Consider the following 15404-nt stretch of genomic DNA (forward strand, 5'->3'; position numbering starts at 1 on the left):
ACACCAAGACACATCAAAAGTAAAACTGTCCAAAAGCAAGGACAAGGGGAAAATATTGCAGGCTGATAAGGAAAAGAAGAAATTGACATACAGAGGTAGAACAAGTAAGCTTTTATTAGATTTATCATCACAAACCCTAGAGACAAGGAAGAAGTGGAATGACATAGTCAAAGCAGTTCTTCTTCTAGCGTTTGCCCTTCTTCCGTAGCCAGTCAACAGGTCAGGTTGAAAGCTGTCAAGAGCTGCTTGTTGCTGGCTTTGAAAGTGACTGGGATCCATGTGGATTCAGTTGGCTAGGAAGGATCGTCAGTTTCCCCAATAAATGGGTACTCATGGGATGCACCACGAAAGCAGTAAAAGATAGTAACTGTCAACCAGGAATATTATATCCTCCCAAATAACCATTCAAGTATGAAGAAGTAAAAAATCTTCTCAAATGTACAGAAACTGAAGGAGTTTACCACTACCAATCCTGCCTTGTAAGAATTACTGAAAGGAACCTCTCCCCCCCATCTCCATGAGAAGAAGTAAAGGAATTCCAACTAAGAACACAAACAATCTCAACAGAAACAAAGACACAGGAAAGGAGAGAGCAAAAAAAAAAAAAAAAACCCTCCTGCACTGCTGGTGGGAATGTCAATTGGTCCAACCTCTGTGGAGAACAGTCTGGAGAACTCTCAGAAGACTAGAAATGGACCTACCCTATGACCCTGCAATTCCCCTCCTGGGGATATATCCTAAGGAACCCAACACATCCATCCAAAAAGATCTGTGTACACATATGTTCTTGGCAGCACAATTTGTAATAGCCAAAACCTGGAAACAACCCAGGTGTCCAACAACAGATGAGTGGCTGAGCAAGTTGTGGTATATATACACAATGGAATACTACTCAGCTGTAAAAAATGGTGACTTCACCGTTTTCAGCCGATCTTGGATGGACCTTGAAAAAATCATGTTGAGTGAAATAAGTCAGAAACAGAAGGATGAATATGGGATGATCTCACTCTCAGGCCGAAGTTGAAAAACAAGATTAGAAAAGAAAACACAAGTCGAACCTGAAATGGAATTGGAGTATTACACCAAAGTAAAAGACTCTGGGGTGGGTGGGTGGGTGGGGAGAATACAGGTCCATGAAAAATGATGAATGAAATAGTGGGGTTGTATTGCTAAATGGGAATCTGGGGAATGTTATGCATGTAAAAAAAAAAAAAAAAACAAGTAGAAACGCAAAGCAGAAATTGACTGAGTTTGGAGTATGGCACCAAAGTAAGAAAGCAGAAGTATACTAGAGTTTACAGTGAGTACCTCCCTAATACTTCCTCTCCACTTTTCCAAGCTTTGGGTCCATGATTGCTCAACAATTTGTTTGGCTTTGTATGTTAACTCTCTTTTCAGTCACCAGGTTCCAGGTGTCATCAGGATGCAGGTCAGACTTCCCTGGATTGAAGACACCACCAATGTATCCTGGAGCTCAGCTTCCCCAGAGACCCATCCTACTAGGGAAAGAGAGAGGCAGACTGGGAGTATGGACCGACCAGTCAACGCCCATGTTCAGCGAGGAAGCAATTACAGAAGCCAGACCTTCTACCTTCTGCAACCCACAATGACCCTGGGTCCATGCTCCCAGAGGGATAGAGAATGGGAAAGCTATCGGGGGAGGGGGTGGGATATGGAGATTGGGCGGTGGGAATTGTGTGGAGTTGTACCCCTCCTACCCTATGGTTTTGTTAATTAATCCTTTCTTTAATAAAAAAAAAAAAAAAAAAAAAACCAGCAAAACAATTTTTTTTTTTTATATTGATGCACCAAGGCTAATTTAAATAGATTATTTTTTTCTTTGCCTCCAGGCTTCTAACTGGGGCTCGGTGCCAGCACTACAAATCTACTACTTCTGGTGGCCATTTTTTCCCCATTTTTTATTGTTTTTTTCCCCCATTTTTTTACTGGATAGAAAGAAATTGAGAGAGGAGGGGAAGATAGAGGAGAGTTGCTTGTGAAGCCATCCCCCTGCAGGTGGAGAGCCGGGGGCTCAAACCTGGATCCTTGCGAGAGTCCTTGTGCTTCATACTATGTGTGTTTAACACACTACACCACCGCCTGGCCCCCTCAATCACATTTTAAAAAAATTTTTTAAATTTTTTCTTTATTTTTATTTATTTATTGGATAGAGATAGCCAAAAGTCAAGAGGAAGGGGGAGACAGAGAGGGAAAGAGACAGAGAGACACCTGCAGCACTGCTTCACCACTTGCAAAGCTTTCCCCCTGCAGGTAGGGACAGGGGGCTCGAACCCGGGTCCTTGAGCATTGCAACATGTGCTCTCAACCAGGTGTGCCACCACCCGACCCCCCTCAATCACATTCTTCAAGGAAAGTGAACAACTTGTCCAAAGATTTCTGTGAAACCATAAAAACAAACAGAAACCAACCACTAATTGCCAAAGCACTTCTGAGGAAAAAAAAAAAGGAAATAAATGTAGGCATCACACTCAAATTCAGTTTATACTACAAAGCGATAGTAATTAAAATAGCACGGTACTAGAACAAAATGGACCCCTGAATCAATGGAACAGAACTGAGAGCCCAAATATGAGCCCATACATATACAACTATCTCATAGATGACAAAAGGTCTAAACCACTCAGTGAGGAAAAGAAGGTCTCTTCAACAGATGGTGATGGGAAAACTGGATAGAAGTATGTAGAAAAGTGAAACTAAGCAGGGCCGGATGGTGGTGCACCTGGTTGAGTGAACATGTTATAGGGCACAAGGACCCAGGTTCAAGCCCCCAGTCCCCACTTGCAGGGGGAATGCTTTGCAAGTGGTGAAGCAGTGTTGCAGGTATCTGTCTCTCCCTCTCTATGACCCCCTTCCCTCTCGACTTCTGGCTATCTCTATCAAGTAAATAAAATAAAAATTAAAAAAAAAATTAAAGGGGCCGAGTGGTGGCACACCTGGTTGAATGCATGTATTACAATGCGCAAGGATGTGGGTTCGAGCCCCCAGTCCCCACGTGCAGGGGGAAAGCTTTGCGAGTGGTGAAGCAGTGCTGCAGGTGCCTCTCTGTTTCTCTCCCTCTCTATCACCCCTTACTCTCTTGATTTCTGGCTGCCCTTATCCAATAAATAAATTTTTAAAAAAAATTTAAAAAAGAAAGAAAAGTGAAACTAAGCCAACAAATAATACCATGCACCAAAATTAGATCAAAATCCATCAAAGACCTGGATGAAATCCTAAAATATATAGGAGAAAATGTTCTTAAGTCTTTGCTTTACCTTGGATGTAGTTTGAAGGAATAATGTTAGATAGGATAGGTAAAAGAGAGGGACGAAAACCAGATGACCTCACTCAGAGGTAGAGCTTGGGGGGACAGAGAAGAAAAGGAAAATACAAAGTAAAAATTGGACTGGGGTTGGTGAAGGGAAGGGAGGGGAAAGAGAGAGGGCAGGCTGGGGTGAGGGCTTTGGTGTCCTAAGTCAAAGGTGAGAATGTTTTATAGACAGCTATCATGGGGAGATGGGTATCCACATGTCAACAACTGTACTGTAAACCATTAGACTCCCTCCCCCTAAAATAACACAAACAAAGCCCTCAGAGACACAGAAAACAGTTGGATGGGTAACAGAGGGAAAGGAGACTGAGATGAGCAACTTCAGAGGGATCCAAACTCCACTGAAATAAAGGTCTAATAAGGTGGGGGTAAGGGCAGGAAGGACTAGGGAAGGATGAGTGTGAAATGTACTTATGGCAAGACCAAGAGAGAATAAGCCACCTACCAATAGCTCTTTTTATTACTAGACTTACATTTTCTTGGTTGCTCCTGAGGCTTCACTGCTCCATGCCAACTTTGGATACAAAGACAGGCACAGATAGAGAGAGGCACTATAGCACTGAAGCTTCCCTCAGTATGGTGGGGCTACGGTTTGAATTTGGGTCGTGCCCATGACAAAGCAAGCACACTATCCAAAGACTTAATGAGTTAGAAAAATCTCAGGGAGCAAGGGTAGATAGCATAAAGGTTATGCAAAGAGACTCTCGTGCCTGAGGCTCCAAAGTCCCAGGTTCAATCCCCTGCATCACCATAAGCCAGTGAGCAGTGTTCTGGTAAACAAAACAAAACAAAACAAAACAAAAAAACCCACTATAACAGCTGGCTAAGGAAAGGACACAATGGTGATGCGCAGGACTTGTATTGGGTCCATGATTGCTCAATAATTTGTTTGGCTTTGTATGTTAACTCTCTTTTCAGCCACCAGGTTCCAGATCCCATCAGGATGCCGTCCAGGCTTCCCTGGACTGAAGACCCCACCAATGTGTCCTGGAGCTCCGCTTCCCCAGAGACCCACCCTACTAGGGAAAGAGAGAGGCAGACTGGGAGTATGGACCGACCAGTCAATGCCCATGTTCAGCGGGGAAGCAATTACAGAAGCCAGACCTTCCACCTTCTACAACCCACAACAACCCTGGGTCCATGTTCCCAGAGGGATAGAGAATGGGAAAGCTATCGGGGGAGGGGGTGGGATATGGAGATTGGGTGGTGGGAATTATGTGGAGTTGTACCCCTCCTACCCTATGGTTTTGTTAATTTATCCTTTCTTAAATAAAAAAAAAAGAACAGAAAAGGTGCCAGTGTGCACACCTAGTACTCTCAACTACCAGAGTTGAGTGGTGTTCTGCTTATAAGAAAACAGAGCGGGGAGATATAGCATAAGGGTTATGCAAAAGACTACGCACTAGTGCCTGAGGCTCTGGCATGACTATAAGCCAGAGCTAAGCAGTGCTCTGGTCTCTCTCTCAGTCCCTCTTCCTCCCTCTTTAAAATATAATAAATAAGGGGGGCTGGCAGTGGCACACCAGGATGATGGCAAGGACCTGTGCAAGGATCCCAGTGTGAGCCATCCCCACCACCCTGCAGGGTGTTGGGCAGGGGGAGTTGCTTTGCAAACAGTGAAGCAGATCTGCAGGTGTCTATCTTTCTCTCTCCTTCTCTGTCTTCCCTTTCTCTCTCAATTACAGAAACAGCAATGAAAAAAAGTTGGCCTCCGGGAGCAGAGTTTTGTATTGCAGCCCCAGTGATAACCCTGGAGGCAAAAAAAAAATTTTAATTAAATAAAAAATTATATATATATATATATAAAACAGTGGTCTGTGAGGTGGGTCTGTGAGGTGGCACAGTGGATAAAGCATTGGATTCTCAACCATGAGGTCCTGAGTTTGACCCTGGCAGCACATGTACCAAAGTGATGTCTGGTTCTTTCCTTCTATCTTTCTCATGAGTAAATAAATAAATTCTTAAAAAAAAAACATAGTCGGGGTGCTTTCACTGGAATTCACTAATACACAGTGAGGTTACTCTGATGCAAAAGTACAAGAGGAGGAGGACGGGGTGCAAGATGCCAATGGCATTTTTCAAGCTAGTTAAACAACTTGTCCAAAGATTTGGGTGAGACCACAAAAAAGCCAAAGCACTTCTGAGAAAAAAGGAAAAACATGGCGGTATTCCCCCTATATATTAGGGGCTTGTATATATCCCCGACATATATACCAGCCCCTAGTATATATGACAAAGGGGCCAAAACCATTTAATGGGGTGAAGGCGGTCTTTTCAAGAAATGGTGCTAGGAAAATTGGACAACTACATGTAGAAAAGTGAAGCTAGACCACCACCTAACCCATACACCAAGGGTAAACCAAAATTGATTAAAGATCCAATACCAGAGGCCAGGTGGTGGCACACCTGATTAAGTGCACACATTACTGTGTGCAAGGACCTGAGTTCAAGCCCCTGGTCCCCACCTGCAGGGGGAAAGCTTCATGAGTGGTAAAGTAGGGCTGCAGGTGTTTATCTCTTCCCCCCTTTTTTTTTTTTTTACTTTTTTACTTATAAAACAAAAAAATAGAAAATACCAACAAAACCATAGACTAAGAGGGGTAAAATTCCACACATTTCCTACCACCAGAGTTCCATACCCCATCCCTTCCATTGAAAGCTTTCCTATTCTTTATCTCTCTGGGAGTATGCACCCAGGGTCATTATGGGGTACAGAAGGTAGAAGGTCTGGATTCTGTAATTGCTTTCCCGCTGAACATGGGTGTTGACAGGTCGATCCATACTCCCAGCTTGTCCCTATCTTTCCCTAGTGGGCCAGGGCTCTGGAGAGGTGGGGCTCCAGGGTATATTGGTGAGGTTGTCTGTCTGGGGGAGTCAGGTTGGTGTCATAGTAGCATCTGCAACTTGGTGTTTGGAATGTGTATTCCTTTGCTTCCTCCTTTCTTGTGGGACTTGGTTCAGTAGTTCTTGTAAGGTGAGGTTTATTATGGTAAATTCCTTTAGTACTTGAATATTTGAGAAAAACCTTTATTTCTCCCTCATATTTGAAGGATAATTTTGCAGGATGCAATATTCATGTATGGAAATCCCTCTCATTTAGAACTCTGAATGTCATTCCACTCTGTCCTTGCCTCTAGGGTTTGTGAAGAGAAATCTGATGAAAGTCATATAGCTCTGCCTTTGTATGCAACTTCTTTCCTTTCCTTAGCAGCCAGCAAGATTTTTGTTCCTTGTCATTGACTTTTGATAGCTTTACAATAATGTGCCTTGGCATTGATCTTTTTTGTATTTATAAATCTGGGTGATTGTTCTGCCTCTTGAATGAGAATGTTCTGAGGTTTTCCTAAGTGAGGGAAATTCTCAGCTAAAATTGCTCTAAAAATGGACTCTGGACCTTTGGCATTGTCATCCTCTTCCTCAGATATACCTAGAACTCTTATAATCAATCTTTTCATGGACCCTGCAATTTCTTTTTTTTTAATTATACCTTTTATTTATTTATTCCCTTTTGTTGCCCTTGTTGTTTTATTGTTGTAGTTACTGATGTCATCATTGTTGGATAGGACAGAGAGAAATGGAGAGAGGAGGGGGAGACAGAGAGGGGGAGAGAAAGATAGACACCTGCAGACCTGCTTCACCGCCTGTGAAGCGACTCTCCTGCAGGTGGGGAGATGGAGGCTCAAACTGGGATCCTTATGCTGGTCCTTGTGCTTTGCACCACGTGCGCTTAACCCACTGCCCTACTGTCTGACTCCCGGACTCTGCAATTTCACAGAGAACTGCTTCAGTCTTTCTGAACCATTCCTCTTCCTCATCTTTGAAACGAAAGAGTGGGCTGGCCACATCTTCTAGACTGGAGATTATTTCTCCTGAATGTGTAAGTCTACTTCCTAAGCCTTATACCTGAGCATGGATTGCAGTTAGTGTGTCTTTTACTCCCTGGAGTTCTGTTTGAAATTCTTCTTTCATGCTTTCCAACTGCTTAGTGACTTTCTGACTGAAGTTCTTCTTTCAAAATTTGAAGATTCTTAGTGAACTCTGTTATAGGTTCCTCTCTTGTGTGTTTTAATTTCATAGTACAATGCTCTTTTAATTCTTGCTTAAATTCATAGAGTCCTCATAATGCAGTTTGTCTCTGAGAGTCTCTCTAAATCTGTAATTCCTTGGATTTCCACTGTTTCATTTCTATCTGGCTGATACAGCATGGCTGGCTGTTTAGTTCTGTTTCTCTGCTTGCGCATTTTTTGTGGTGTTTATTGATGGCCAGCAGGTGGTGGTATTGTCATCTCTAGCTTTCTCTTGTTTGTATGATCTGAGGCTGCTGAACTTTCAGTTGTAGATTATGACTCCAGGTGGGTCTCTTGTATTTACTTTTTTGGAGAGGAGAGGCGATTCAATCCCAGTTATCCCATGGTCATCTATCTCCCCCTCCCTTCTCAATTTCTGTCTTTACTCAATAATTAATTAATTAAAATATATATTTTAAAGATTTTATTTATTTATTAATGAGAAAGATAGGAGGAGAGAAAGAACCAGATATCACTCTGGTACATGTGCTGCCAGGAATTGAACTCAGGACCTCATGCTTGAAAGTCCAGTGCCTTAGCCACAGTGCTACCTCCCAGACCACTAATTAAAAATATTTTTAAGAAAGATCCAATACCACATCCCCTGCAAGTATGTGGCAGTAGTTTCAAGAGTAGGTGCTGCTTTTGGAAGAGGATGTTGGAACACCTCTTACATGATTAAGGTGAAGGAGGTCCAGCAATGCCAGCTTTAAGAGCTTGGAAAAGAGAAGTGAAATGATTGTTTTTTAACCAGAGTACTGATAAGCTCTGGCTTATAGTGGTGTTAGGAATTGAACCTGGAACTTGGAAGCCTCAGGCATGAGAGTCTCTTTGTATAACCATTATGCTATCTACCCCCAGACCAAAGTGAAAGGATTATACAGGCATCATTAATTCAATTCAGGGCTGGGTGGTTGTACTCAAGGTAGAGTGCACATGTTACACTGTGTGAGGACCTGGGCTCCAGCTGCAGTGGAAGACTAAATGAATGCAGAGGGCACACTCTCCTGATTTACCCTATGTGGATATTTAATCTATGCACCTGGTGGAGAATTGTCTTCCCTCTGTGATATGGAGACATAGCCCAAGACTGCATTTCCTTTGTGCTAGCAGCTTCTGGCAGTTAAAACAGTGGCTGTAGTTGCGACTCCTCCTCCCCTCCACATTCCTAAGCTAATAGGCCCAAGACAACTGTGCTTAAAGATAAAGATGACAAGGGAGGAATCCCGCTGTCTCCAGACTGATACATACCAGGCACTAGGCCTTCCTTTCTCTGCCCATACCAAGGCCACAGATAAGAAGCATGTATATAGGGAGTTGGGTGGTAGCGCAGTGGGTTAAGCACAGGTGGCTCAAAGCATAAGGATCAGCGTAAGGATCCTGGTTCGAGCCCCCAGCTCCCCACCTGCAGGGGGGTTGCTTCACAAGCGGTGAAGCAGGTCTGCAGGTATCTTTCTCTCCCCCGTCTTTCCCTCCTCTCTCCATTTCTCTCTGTCCTATCTAACAACGATGACATCAATAACAACAATAATGACTACAAAAAAAAAAGCAATAAGGGCAACAAAAAAATGGAAAATAAATAAGTAAATAAATATTTAAAAAGCATGTATATTACCAAATAATGTGATAATAACAATAACTATCTATTGTCTTCTTGAACCCTAAGTCAGCAGGAACTTCACATTTCCACTATAGAGTCTATATTTCCCCCAGTCATGGAACCTTAGGGTGGGGCACATTTTCCTGCATGTTTCTCTCAATTCATATCAAATAATATTGCATCCACCGATCACAACCTAATCAACGCAATGAGTGTCACCTCAGCATACTTCAGACTGTCCAGAGACTTCAGGTGTGGAATGACAACCCTTCAGCTTCATTACTCGGGTGAGACCTTTCCTTTCATAGAATTCTCTAATTCCATTCCAGGCTGTTCACTTCCTAACAAAGTCCCAAAACCTAGATATACACCAGGTCCCGTGCGATACAGCATATGTTCACACATATCCATAAACTAGGGCAAAATATATACCTGAAAGCAAAAGTACACAATAGTCTGCAGTGTGAACCCCCCAACACTTCATCTGCACTATTCCAGCCTTTAGGTCCATGATTGTTCAACAATTTGTTTGGCTTTGTATGTTAACTCTCTTTTCAGCCACCAGGTTCCAGATGCCAGCATGATGCCAACCAGACTTCCTTGGACAGAGGACCCCACCAATGTGTCCTGGAGCTCCGCTTCCCCAGAGCCCCACCCTACTAGGGAAAGTGAGAGACAGGCTGGGAGTATGGATTGACCAGTCAACGCCCATGTTCACCGGGGAAGCAATTACAGAAGCCAGACTTTCCACCTTCTGCACCCCACAATGACCTTGGGTCCCCAGAGGGTTAAAGAATAGGAAAGCTATCAGGGGAGGGGATGGGATACAGAGATCTGGTGGTGAGAATTGTGTGGAGTTGTACCCCTCTTATCCTATGGTTTTGTTAATGTCTCCTTTTTTAAATAAATATGAAGAATTAAAAAAAAAAGAAAAGCAAAAAAAAAAAAAAAAAGAGGAGGAAGAGGAAGAGGAGGAAGAAGAAGAAGAAGAGAAGAATGTATAGCAATTATGTGAAAAATTGCCTTTGTCTGTTTCTGCCCACTTTGTAGTAGTGAAATAAAGCTGTTCCTTCTGCTCCTTTGGGTAGGGGACTGCAATAAAACTGTGGGCTTTTTCAAGGTGCGAGGAGAGAACTTCCTGGAGTGATCCGGAGTCTTCTATACAACGGTGTAATAAATTCCTCTCTTTCACCAAAAACCAGCTCAAGTCTTATGCTTTGGGATCATGTCTGCAACATAGCCCCTGGTCCCCACTTGCAGGGGAGAAAGTGTCATGAGAGGTAAAGCATTGCAAGTCTCTCTCTCTCTCTCTCATCCCCCTTTTCTATCTCAACCCAATAAATAAATTAATTAAATATTAAAAAAAAATCAAGGGGCCAGACAGTGGCACACCTGCTTACATTACAGTGCGCAAGGACCCAGGTTCAAGCCCCCAGTTCCCACTGCAGGGAGAAAGTTTCACGAGTGGTGAAGCAGGACTGCAGGTGTCTTTCTCTGTCTCTCTCCCTCTCTGTCTCCTTCTCCCCTCTCAATTTCTCTCTGTTACTATCCAATAATAAATAAATAAATAATTTTTTTAAAAAAGAAAAAAAATCAATTCAGAGGCTACCATCTGGAGCTATATGACTAACAAAGAGAAGTAAGAAAAGATTTCAAGAAAAAAAAAAAGGTAAAACAGACAAGACCAGAAAAACCTTCTGATAGTGGAGGATGGAAGGGACTCCGGGCATTTAGAATCTGGTGTAGTTGGGAGGTGGAGGAAGAATTTATTTCAAGCATGAGGTCCTGAGTTCAATCCCTGGCAACACATGTACCTGAATAATGTCTGGTTCTTTCTCTTCCTATCTTTCTTATTAATAAATAAATAAAATCTTTTTTTAAAAAAAAGAAAGGTAGAAGGAAGGAAGAAAGGAGGAGGTCAGAAGGAGGGCTGAGAGCCAGCATAATGTTTAAGCCAGAACTGAACAGTGTTCTGGTAAAAAAAGGAAGGAAGGAAGGAATAAAGGGGGGCCAGGTGGCAGCGCACCTGATTGAGTGCACATGTTACTGTGCACAAGGACCCAGGTTCGAGCCCCCGGTCCCCACCTGCAGGGGGAAAGCTTCACAAGTGGTGAAGCAGGGCTGCAGGTGTCTCTCTCCCTATCACAGCCTTCCCTCTCAGTTTCCGACTGTCACTATCCAACAAATAAAGATTGAAAGAAAGAAAGAAAGAAAGAAAGAAAGAAAGAAAGAAAGAAAGAAAGAGGGGAGAAGAGGAAGAGGGAAAGAAGGTCCTAGGGAGGAAAAGGATGGTGGATTTGAACTCCTCAGAAAAGGAAAGGAATGTAAACTCCAGGAAAGTAAAGGGGAGGGAGGACCAAGAGGGAAGTAAAACCACCAGAACAGAGCATCAACAATACGAGCAGTCGGAGAGGTGGGGGAAGATGGCGGACTGAGAAGCTTCTAGGCTTGAGCTCTGATCACATCTTCTGGAAACGGTTCCAGATGCCACCAGGATGCTGGCCAGGCTTCCCTAGACTGAAGACCCCACCAATGTGTCCTGGAGCTCAGCTTCCCCAGAGACCCACCCTACTAGGGAAAGACAGAGGCAGACTGGGGGTATGGACCGACCAGTCAACGTCCATGTTCAGCGGGGAAGCAATTACAGAAGCCAGACCTTCTACCTTCTGTAACCCTCAACGACCCTGGGTCCATGCTCCCAGAGGGCTAGAGAATGGGAAAGCTATCAGGGGAGGGGGTGGGTTATGGAGATTGGGTGGTGGGAACTGTGTGGAGTTGTACCCCTCCTACCTTATGGTTTTGATAATTAATCCTTTCTTAAAAAAAAATAAAATAATACGAGCAGTCAATGGAAAAGGGCTCAGCGAGCTACCTAGTCAGCAGCACTCTACTTGCGCTTACCAGGCGCACACTAAGTATTTGCAGTGTAAAGGAATGTTACCAAGTCCCCACAACCACCCTGGGACTGAGAAGGAGAGAAAACAAGAGTTTTTTGGTACCTGTTTAGCACGTGCAATTCCACTACTCTTGGTGACTTTTGGTTTTTTCTTTTCTTTTTAGATAGAGACAGCAGGGAGAAAGAGAAAGAGGAAGAGGGGCAGATCAAGAGAGGACAGACACTTCAGCACCTGCTGGGTATGGCGCTTGGGAACTCAAATCTGGTGAAACCACATGGTAAAGTGGAGGCGCTATCTCCAGGTATTAACAAAGTGAGATACAACGACACACATTGGTGCAATATTTTAAAGAGAGAGAGAGAGAGAATATATATATGGAATGCAGGAGCAGCAGAGGATATAGCACAATGGGAGAATGCAGGACTTGCTGGCATGAGGTCTCAAGTTCAATCCCTGGCATTAAATTCGCCAGAGTGATGCTCTGGTTCTAATAAATAACATAAATCTTAAAAAAAAAAAAATTAGAACGTGGGAAGACAGACTAGCTGGAATTCAGAAGTCCTTTTTTTTTTTTTTTCTTCCCCTTTCCGGAAGCACTGCTCAGCTTTGGTTTATGGTGGTGCGGGAGGGATTGAACCTGGGACTTTGGAGCCTCAGGCATGAGATAGTCTCTTTGTATAACCATTATGCCCCATCCCATAGCTGGAATTTATACCAGGGATGACTGTTAGTTTGTGAAGTCCCTGAAATGATATGAAAACTGCTGGTATTCACCTAATGAGAAGCTTCAGAGTTATCAATGAAGATATGAGTTTTTTAGCAACTGGTAATAACAAGTCACTTTTTTGTTGTTGTTGTTTGTTTAGAGAAGAATAAAGGAGCAAATGAAAATTAGTGCAACACTCAAAACAAGCTTTATGACTGGGTTATTGCTTATGCCTATTTACATACTGTCTAGATTGTTATCTTCTCCATTTGAATGGTCACCAGCACCTCAAAGATGCTTTGCTTTTTTTCTCTCATAAAAATTACCTTACTCCTCAGCTCAGCAGTTTCCAGATACTGCCTTTTTTTTAATTAAAAATTTTATTTATAGAAAAAAAAAGAAAAAAGCATAATAAAAAAAATTATTTATTTTAACCAGAAAGCTACAGAAAAATTCAATGAGAGTAAGAACAGAGCAGGCTGGATGTTGGAGCACCTGGCTGAGCAAACAGGTTACAATGCTCAAGGACCTAGGTTCCAGCCCCCCCCCCCACCTGCAGGGGAAAGCTTTGCAAGTGGTGAAGCAGGGTTGCAGGTGTCTCTCTGTTTCTTTCCCTCTCTGTCTCACCCTTCCTCTTGATTTCTGGCTGTCTCTATCAAATAAATAGAAAAAAAAAAATTAAAAGCTCCTTAAAAAGAAAGAAACACCACAGCACTGCTCAGCTCCGGCATATGGTGGTGCTGGGAATTGAATTCAGGACTGCAGAGACTCGGGCATGAAATCTTTTGCAGAACCACTATGCTATCTCTCCAGCCACAGATATTTTCTTTCCTTCATGTTTCTAATGCTGGCTAAAATACCAAAAGCACGTAACAACTTTTAGCTTTGATTCTGGCTTCTTCACACTTCCACAATGAATATGTTTACTAGCAATTGTCCAAACAACTGGAGAGTCAGCAAAATACACTCTTTCACAGAAGTTTTACAAGCTAATGGAAAGACCCAGACTGGCATTCACCTTATCAGTTCAGTACAATAAAGCTCACAGATGCTTCCTGCCAGAAATTCCCTAGGTAAAATTTCCAAGAACCAAAAACAGAACACAGAACAGCTGGCATCCAGACTGCCCAGTGAAGTTTCAATTGACTAAGGCTGAATTTTTAAAACCAAACTGCACTTATGTAAGAAATTGTGTTCCTGTCACTTAACCGACTCCCTTCCCTTTTAAGCAAATAACAATAACGAGAAAGGGAAAAAAAAAAAACACTAAAGGCATTATAATTTTGCTCGTCCTTTAAAAATACATACCACTTAAAATTTTTTAATTAAAATTAAAAGCGTACACTTTATTAAAACTAATTTTTTTTTTTTTACTCAAATTAAACAGTTTACCCAAACCCCATAATGGAATCAGGCAAACTCTTCGTCACAACAGAAACTACAGGTGGGAGGGTGGGCTGGGGGTGTTATTTTACATCGAAAGCCACCGAATTATAAAGAGCAGCCCTTGAACGGTTAAGCACCCCGAAGCTGTGTATGTTTTCCTTTTCTCTCCCCCCCTCCCCCCAAGAAGAAAGAGGCTATGAAAGATAAGGCAGGCTAGATGATGAAATTCAGAATTTAAATTTCCGGGACAAGCCAAGAACTCTGGGGCAGCAACAAGGTCAATGCAACCTCCGCTGCAGGCTGACAGTTTTCCGGCCGGGGTTGCGTGGGGATGCTCGGGGGAGGAGGATGGGGGCGTGGGGTTAGCCAAGTTGGAGGAAAAGAGGGAGCAAAGGAAGAGGTGGGAAGGAAGGAGGAGGGAGGGCAGTGCAAAGAGGAGCCGAGAGGCGGAACGCGAGCTCAGGGGGCGGGGAGGAAGAGGGAAGGGAGCCCGGCCGCGGCCTCCGCTGCGCCCCGCCCCGGGGAGGCCCGAGCGCCCCCCTTACCAGCGGGAGCAGGAAGCCCCAGAGCAGCGCGGCCGCGATGCGGGGCGGCGGCGGCCCCATCGGAGAGGTGGGCGCTCGGGCGACGCGGCGGAAGGAGGCTCGGGATCTTGCAGCGGCGCTGCCTCGGAGGCCCCGGACTGACTAGGGGCGGGTGACGGCGCTGGGCCGGGCGCCGCAGTCGCTGAAGCGGCGGCTGCCGCGCAGACTTCTACTTCCGGCCGCGCCCCGAGGACTCGGAAACCCCCGCGCGCGCGGAGCACGTGGAGCCCGGGGTCGCCGTCTCCGCCCGCCCGGGGCAGTGCGCTGGGATCCCAGGGGCCAGCTCAGGTCCCCACAGAGACACGCCCCGTGTCTCCGGGAGCCACTCCAGCGCCCGGACACCCACAAGGTCCTGAGGAGCCAGCTTTGTTCCCCTCGCACTGGTCGGCAGGGCTCAGAAGCTCTTTTTCCTCCTCCCGCCCTGGCTGCTCACACAGGGCTGACATCACCGGGTGCAGGCCATCGGCAGCGTCTCTCTCCTCCAGAACTTCAGCTCCTACTCCTCACAGCCGCCTGTCCCGCCTCGCCCTAGAGAGATCTTACTACAAATAAAAAAGCAGCTTTCCAGTCCTAGTTCCAACTCTGACACCGTTCCCCCCCAGAGGATACTTTAGCCCACTTGCATGTTAGCTGTCAGGCTCAGGCAAAAATGGGTAGACTTCCTAGCTTCTTCCAACAACATGAAGACCCCACATCTCACCTGATATTCTTGCCTTTTGGTTCCTGTTTTTTTTTTTTTTCAAAAAATTTTTTTTCTTTATTTCCTTTTGTCGCCCTTGTAGTTTTATTGTTGTAGTTATTGATGTCGTTGTTGCACAGGACAGAGAGAAATC

General features: G+C 44.3%; 1 protein-coding gene across 2 annotated transcripts in view; it reads right to left on the reverse strand.

Moving 5' to 3' along the window:
* SPPL2A (signal peptide peptidase like 2A) overlaps positions 1 to 15027 on the reverse strand; it is an 86213-nt gene extending 71186 nt beyond the window's left edge. Inside the window, exon 1 of one of the 2 annotated variants that reach the window (XM_060174659.1) lies at positions 14533 to 15027. In XM_060174659.1, coding sequence (XP_060030642.1) covers positions 14533 to 14592 — 60 coding nt within the window. In that variant the 5' untranslated portion in view covers positions 14593 to 15027. The remainder of the gene's footprint in view (positions 1 to 14532) is intronic. The other variant, XM_060174660.1, reaches the window with a different exon arrangement.
* Positions 15028 to 15404: the final 377 nt, after the last annotated feature.

Source organism: Erinaceus europaeus, chromosome 16 (genome assembly GCF_950295315.1).
Source record: "Erinaceus europaeus chromosome 16, mEriEur2.1, whole genome shotgun sequence".
NCBI classification, from domain to species: domain Eukaryota; kingdom Metazoa; phylum Chordata; class Mammalia; order Eulipotyphla; family Erinaceidae; genus Erinaceus; species Erinaceus europaeus.